The sequence below is a fragment of the Podarcis erhardii genome (genome assembly GCF_964252035.2).
Source record: "Podarcis erhardii genome assembly, chromosome: 7".
NCBI lineage: Eukaryota > Metazoa > Chordata > Lepidosauria > Squamata > Lacertidae > Podarcis > Podarcis erhardii.
This window is the reverse complement of record NC_138511.1, coordinates 23,285,146-23,292,179: the sequence shown is the minus strand read 5'-3', so window position 1 is coordinate 23,292,179 and position 7,034 is coordinate 23,285,146. Positions and strand designations below refer to the sequence as shown.

At 46.1% G+C, this 7,034-nt stretch overlaps 1 protein-coding gene across 8 annotated transcripts in view; it reads left to right on the top strand.

Annotated features, from left to right (window-relative positions):
• Positions 1 to 4,229: 4,229 nt before the first annotated feature.
• MORN1 (MORN repeat containing 1) overlaps positions 4,230 to 7,034 on the top strand; it is a 139,712-nt gene continuing 136,907 nt past the window's right edge. For 7 of the 8 annotated variants that reach the window (XM_081871110.1, XM_081871109.1, XM_081871108.1 and 4 more), the window contains exon 1: positions 4,234 to 4,354. In XM_081871110.1, the coding sequence (XP_081727236.1) occupies positions 4,297 to 4,354 (58 nt within the window). In that variant the 5' untranslated portion in view covers positions 4,234 to 4,296. Of the gene's footprint in view, positions 4,355 to 7,034 lie in introns of all 8 variants that reach the window. The other variant, XM_081871114.1, reaches the window with a different exon arrangement.

The window sequence follows — 7,034 nt, the reverse complement described above, 5'->3', positions numbered from 1 at the left end:
CTCACCGGGCGGCCGCGGAGTTCAGTGGGCTTTACTCCTTAGGGAAAAGGCACAGGGGACGCAGCAGCCTCCCGGAGCCCGTTAACGATGAAAGCCTGAAAACGCGCATCGCTTCGCTTCATTACAGTATTTCCTTTCCTCCGAGGAGCTCAAGGTGGCGCACGGAGTTCCTCTCCTCCTCCTCCTCCTCCTTATTTTAAAACAAAATAAAAAAATTCCTTCCAGTAGCACCTTAAAGACCAACTAAGTTAGTTCTTGGTATGAGCTTTCGTGTGCATGCACACTTCTTCAGATACACAGATCCTTCTTTTAGTCACACAACAACCCCGTGAGGGAGGCTAGGCTGAGAGTGAGTGAGTGACCGGCCCCCAAGGTCACAGCTTCGTGGCTGAGTTGGGGATTTGAACTCTGGCCTCCCACCCGCAAAGGATGTAGGGCAGTGCTTTGGCGCTCCCCACCCCGCACAGGAGTCCGAGGGGTGGGGGGCACAAAATAAAAAAGAAGCAGAAAATACAGTGCATTTTTTGAATTAGAATAAGATCTTTTATTTGATTGTTGATGTAAACCCCCCAAAATGTATTTTCTATAAATGGAAGTTTTTACCAATTCAATACATTTTATTTATATGCCAGATGCGAATAAAGATTCTTCTTCTCCTGGGATTGCTCTGGTTTCACGCATGGGAAACGTCCGTGTGATTCTGGAAAACCTGATGTTATTTCAAGGTGAAATAGGAATTTCTGGTATTCCAGTGCTTTTTTTAGGGGGGGGGGAGGTTACTGGTACTCGCCCTAAAGTTATTACAGTAAGTGCCACACTTTTAACATGAGGGAGGTGCCAGTACTGCATACCCTTGGGTACCCCTATAAAACCCACTGAAAACCTATATTTATACAGGTACCTACTGGGGGGGGGAGCAACAGCACCAAAAGGAATTATTGTGAAAGCAAGAAATTATTTTTTGGGGGTGGGGGGATTTTATTCTCGCTCAATGCGCCATATAACTCTAATCCACTCCTGCTCCTCTAGGTCTTATCCACTATGCACGTAGCAACCATTTTGCATGGCAGTTCCATTCCTGGCCCCTGCATGCAACAGTGAAGCACACATAAGCCCACTCCACCACGTTTTGTCCTGTTCTGCCCCATTTTGCCCCCACTGTTCCACCCCCTTTTCCAGCCATTTCCAGGTTGCCATGATGTGGGCATGAGCAGAGACATGTCAATTAGATGTGCATAAATCAGTTGTTGCCTATACTAAGAGGAAGTGCCCAGAAATTCATAGGGGGGGAAAGACAGCAATATTTTAAGAGCTATTTGTGAGCTTCAGCCTGTTGAAGTCACACCAAAGTCATGTTTTGGTCTGCCATTTTGATTCAGTGTGGCAGCTGGCATCCAAACATAGATGAAGGCTGCTGCCCCCACCTTAGGAACCCTCATGCTGAGTTTGGCAATGATATAACGAGGCATGCAAACCTATCTCCCAAACCATGCGAAATTATGCCGAAGTCCTGTTTCAGTCCACCACCTTGATTCAAAATGGCGACTGGCATCCAAAAGGCAATGAAGTCTGCCACCCCCACTATACGCCTAAAAGCCTATGGTTTGACTCTGTCCTCACACTCAACAGTCCTACAACACAAGATACAGTGGTACCTTGGGTTACATACGCTTCAGGTTACATACGCTTCAGGTTACAGACTCCACTAACCAAGAAATAGTACCTCGGGTTAAGAACTTTGCTTCAGGATGAGAACAGAAATCGCGGCGTAGCGGTGGCAGGAGGCCCCATTAGCTAAAGTGGTGCTTCAGGTTAAGAACAGACCTCCGGAATGAATTAAGTACATAACCAGAGGTACAACTGTAAGATCACTGCCAAGCAAACACAGATGAGAGACTCTCCCCATTTCTTGAAACAAATTTTAAAAACTTCCAGTAGCACTTTAGAGACCAACTAAGTTTGTTATTGGTATGAGCTTTTATATGCATGCACACTTCTCCAGATAGTTTCTGGTATCTGAAGAAGTGTGTATGCACATGAAAGCTCATACCAATAACAAACTTAGTTGATCTCTAAGGTGCTACTGGAAGGATTTTTTAAATTTTGTTTCGACTACAGGAGACCAATATGGCTACCTTTGTTGTTGTTGTTTAGTCGTTTAGTCGCGTCTGATTCTTCATGACCCCATGGACCAGAGCACGCCAGGCACTTCTGTCATCCATAAAGGTAAAGGGACCCCTGACCATTAGATCCAGTCACGGACGACTCGGGTTGCGGCACTCATCTCGCTTTATTGGCCGAGGGAGCTGGCGTACAGCTTCCGGGTCATGTGGCCAGCATGACTAAGTCGCTTCTGGCGAACCAGAGCAGTGCACGGAAACACCGTTTACCTTTCCGCCGGAGCGGTACCTATTTATCTACTTGCACTTCGATGTGCTTTTGAACTGTTAGGTTGGCAGTAGAAGGGACCCAGCAATGGGAGCTCACCCAGTCACGAGGATTCGAACCGCCAACCTTCTGATCGGCAAGTCCTAGGCTCTGTGGTTTAACCCACAGCACCACTGTAACTCTCCCCATTTCTGAAACACTAATGGCTTTATGTCCTCATACCCATCAGGCCACCCAGTTGCTCCTTTCCTCTCTCTCACCTGGGAGTGGTCCAGCTCTGCACCAGAGCAAGCTGTCACTCTGTGGGGAGGGATGATATAAAAAAACTATATACTACTAATTCTCAGCTATATAATTGTACCATGCATGGTGCTACACAACCCCGACTCGACAAATAACCAATCTGTTACTAGTGCTAACAGGCACAAACCTCAATTCCGTACTCAGTGTAGCCCTGAAGGTCAGTGTAAACAAAGTTGTTGCAGTGAACCAGCGGCTCTGCTCTTCTTCTCCACTTCATATATTTGGTATGGCTTGAAAAACTGCTCACGGGGTTGTTGTGACGACAAGCCTGATCACCATCATAATTCCCTCGGGGTAGAGACCTCTCATAACTCCTCGTTTGTAAAACACGGCGTTAGCCGTGCAACCTGTCGGTGTGGTAATGATTACACGGTGATCAACCCCAAAATACCTTGCAACACCAACCTTCTATAGCTGGGTCGAGACCTACAAGGGGGTCATGTCCTGACTGAGCTTGATTTATTTTTGTTCTTATAAGTAATAATCATTAGATGTTGATCCACACTGCAACATCACACTCTGACCTGAGGGTGGTGGTGGTGTTATTTAGATGTCACAAATTATTAAGTGACTAAGTTGCAACCAAAACCAAGTGGGTCACCTCCCTACCCTGTTAAAGATGTGATCCAAAACAAGTTTACTAATAAGCCTCATTAAATTCAACAAGACTTGATATCCGAAAACGTGCATACGATTGCAGGCCTTAGGAACCCGAGTTAACTAAGTTTCCACCATAATAAACCTGCTAGTCATCAAGTCTGGAACTCCTTTAAGATTTTGCCAGGGTTAGAATTGCAGCATAAAGAAGGCTGAAGGCTGATTGCCGAAGAATTGATGCTTTTGAATTATGGTGCTGGAGGAGACACTTGAGAGTCCCATGGACTGCAAGATCAAACCTCTCCATTCTTAAGGAAATCAGCCCTGAGTGCTCACTGGAAGGACAGATCCTGAAGCTGAGGCTCCAATACTCTGGCCACCTCATGAGAAGAAAAGACTCCCTGGAAAAGACCCTGATGTTGGAAAAGATGGAGAGCACAAGGAGAAGGGGACGACAGAGGACGAGATGGTTGGACAGTGTTCTCGAAGCGACGAACATGAGTTTGACCAAACTGCGGGAGGCAGCGGAAGACAGGAGCGTTTGGCGTGCTCTGGTCCATGGGGTCACGAAGAGTCGGACACGACTAACGACTAAACAACAACAACAACAACAACAGAATTGCAGCATAATTGTTTGCAGCGTTGCAGGTTAAAACCGGAATGGCTATAAAGATGGACGGGTCTATTTTGCGCAGGAAATGCTAATTGCACAGGCCTATCCGGTGCTCGGAAACAAGCCCCCACGATTGCATCCAATGGGAATGATATAACCTCCCTCAGGTAAGCACGTGCGGCACTCAAAGCCTCGCACGGAGTTCAAGCAGGAGATTCAGGCTGAGCAGGGAACATGAACTCCACCCCACGTTACACTTTTGCGCGCGCGCATTGAGCAAACGCGCACTCCCCGCCCGGCCAGGAAGAGGAATCCCCCTCCCCCTAACAACCGGACAGCCAATCAGAGATAGGGATCTGTTACTAAGGTGTAGCGTCCTCGAGGGAGATGGAAACATGGCGGCCTCCAGGCCTGGATCTTACTGTGGGGAGGTGAAAGAGCTGCGTCGGGACGGTGAGCGGCGGCGGCGGGAATAGATAGCTTGCCCCAGGAGGACTGGATGGATTTAAATGAGAAGAAATGGGGGGGGGGGAGGGATTTCCTGTTTTTTTGGAACAGTCATGCGCTGTGACTACTAAATCGAACCTCCATGAACAGAAGCAGTCTATCAGGTGACAAGAGCCTCATAGGGAAAGTTATCACCCACATTTAGGGAAGTTTTAAATATTTAATGCTGTTGTTGTTAACACTTGACTGGAAGCCGCCCAGAGTGGCTGGGGAAACTCAGCCAGATGGGCAGGGTATAAATAATAAATTATTATAATATTATTATTATTTGCTACTTTTACACACAAACACACGCACACACACACAGATTAGGACATGGGAAAGCAATCCCTACTCAGCAGCTAGGAAGTTCGCTGGGTAGCCTTGAGTGAGTCAGTCAGTCCCTCAGCCTAAGCCTACCTCACAGGGTTGTTGTGGAGAGAGAGGTTGATATATGCCACCTTGAGCTCCTTGGTAATGTACAGTGGTACCTCGGGTTAAGTACTTAATTCGTTCCGGAGGTCCGTTCTTAACCTGAAGCACCACTTTAGCTAATGGGGCCTCCTGCTGCCGCTGCGCTGCCGGAGCACGATTTCTGTTCTCATCCTGAAGCAAAGTTCTTAACCCGAGGTACTATTTCTGCGTTAGCGGAGTCTGTAACCTGAAGCGTATGTAACCCGAGGAACCACTGTAAATGTAATAAGTACATTTTCTCATAAAGTTGTTGTTTATTTTTTTGTTTATAAGGCCAGATAAAGAGAAACTATAGGGAGCTTGTTTCTGTTCCTCCCTGCCCCAAAGATCACTCTGCTCCGGCTGATGCGCTTGGCCTTGAACTAGGGGGTCAGCATGCTCTGGCCTTGGCAGTCAGCTTGGAAACTATGGGCCTCACAGTTAGAAGGAGAACAACCTGGCCAATTTTATTTATTTACTTAAGTTTTTATACTGCTTCATATTTCAACAGGAAACCCTAAGTGATTTACAAATGGCATCGAAAAAAGAATCAATTAATGAAATGCAGTACAGATTACACATTCAAAACCAAACTATACTACTGCCTATGAGAATAACAGTTATACATTTTAAGTTGCGTAACTGAAATAAACATCTCAAAACTATACATCAGTAAAACAACTAAGAGCCCCAGCTTCCATGGAGCTGTGGACAGTGATGGGCAGTGACTTGAGTGTAAATGATGAAAATCTTGCCCCAAAGTCAGTCAAACACAGCTTAGACTAGGTTCTCTGCTGTGAAACGTTGATGCCAAAAGATTTTTTGTGGCCCTTTAAGCTGCCCCTACATTTCCCCATTTAAAATAATATACTTTACTGAATTAAATAATAATGAAGGTGATTTCAGTGTACTTGAGAGTTACATTCAGGAGATAAATAAAAAAAATTGTTCATTGGCGCCTTAGTAAAGGTAAAGGTACCCCTGCCCGTATGGGCCAGTCATGTCCGACTCTAGGGTTGTGCTCCCATCTCACTTAAGAGGCCGGGGGCCAGTGCTGTCCAAAGACACTTCCAGGTCACATGGCCAGCGTGACAAGCTACATCTGGCGAGCCAGCGCAACACAGGGAATGCCGTTTACCTTCCCGCTAGTAAGCGGTCCCTATTTATCTACTTGCACCCGTGCTTTCGAACTGCTAGGTTGGCAGGCGCTGGGACCGAGCAACGGGAGCGCACCCCACCACGGGGATTTGAACCACCGACCTAGCGATCGGCAAGTCCTAGCCGCTGAGGTTTTACCCACAGCGCCACCCGCGTCCCCATTGGCACCTTAGAGACCAGCAAAGTATGTTCTGGGTATAAGTTTTCGTGTGCATGCACATTTTTTCAGATACCATGCACACGAAAGCTTATACCCAGAACATACTTAGTTGGTCTCTAAGGTGCTACTGAACATTTTTTTTTTTTTATTTCGACTGCGTCAGACCAACACGATTACCTACCTGAATCTAGATTCAGGGGATAGTGTGTGAAGCCAAAATTGCGTATAGTCAAAACACATTGGGTTCAATGGTGGGTGGGATTGCCAAAGTCTTTTTTCCTGGATGCCCACCCCCTTTTTAATATATATATATTCAAACGTGTAAAGCTGACTGCACACATTAAATGTGTGTAAGTTGCAAGTTGCAAAAGTTTTAAAATACTGTAGAACAGCTGCTGGGAACGTATTTTGGAAAGCAGCCTTGAGAATTGCAGTTCTTGCCATGCAGCCCCCAGAGGGGTGACCTAGTGACCTTCAGCCTGAAATAGTCACCTTGATCTAGCTCAATACGATCTACTCTTACTGGCAGCCGCTCTCCAGCATCTCAGGCAGAGAAAGGGCTTTCTCATTACCTGTCTCCTGAAATTCTGTTAGCTGGAGATGCTGGGGATTGAACCTGAGACATTCTGTATACAAACCCCTATTTATTTTCCTCTAAGACAAAGAGCCTTTTAAAAAACTAGATCCATTGAGCAGGTTCAGGATTGGCAAAAATAATTTTCTTATCCACTCCTGTAGCTAACTTACATCCTTTGCTGTCACAAATGGTCACTTAGTTACTTTAAAAAAAGAATTAGAGGAAATCATGTCTATGATTATTAGCTGTGGCAGCTTAACTAGACTCTCCATGCGTAGGATCAGTGTCTGAATGCCAGT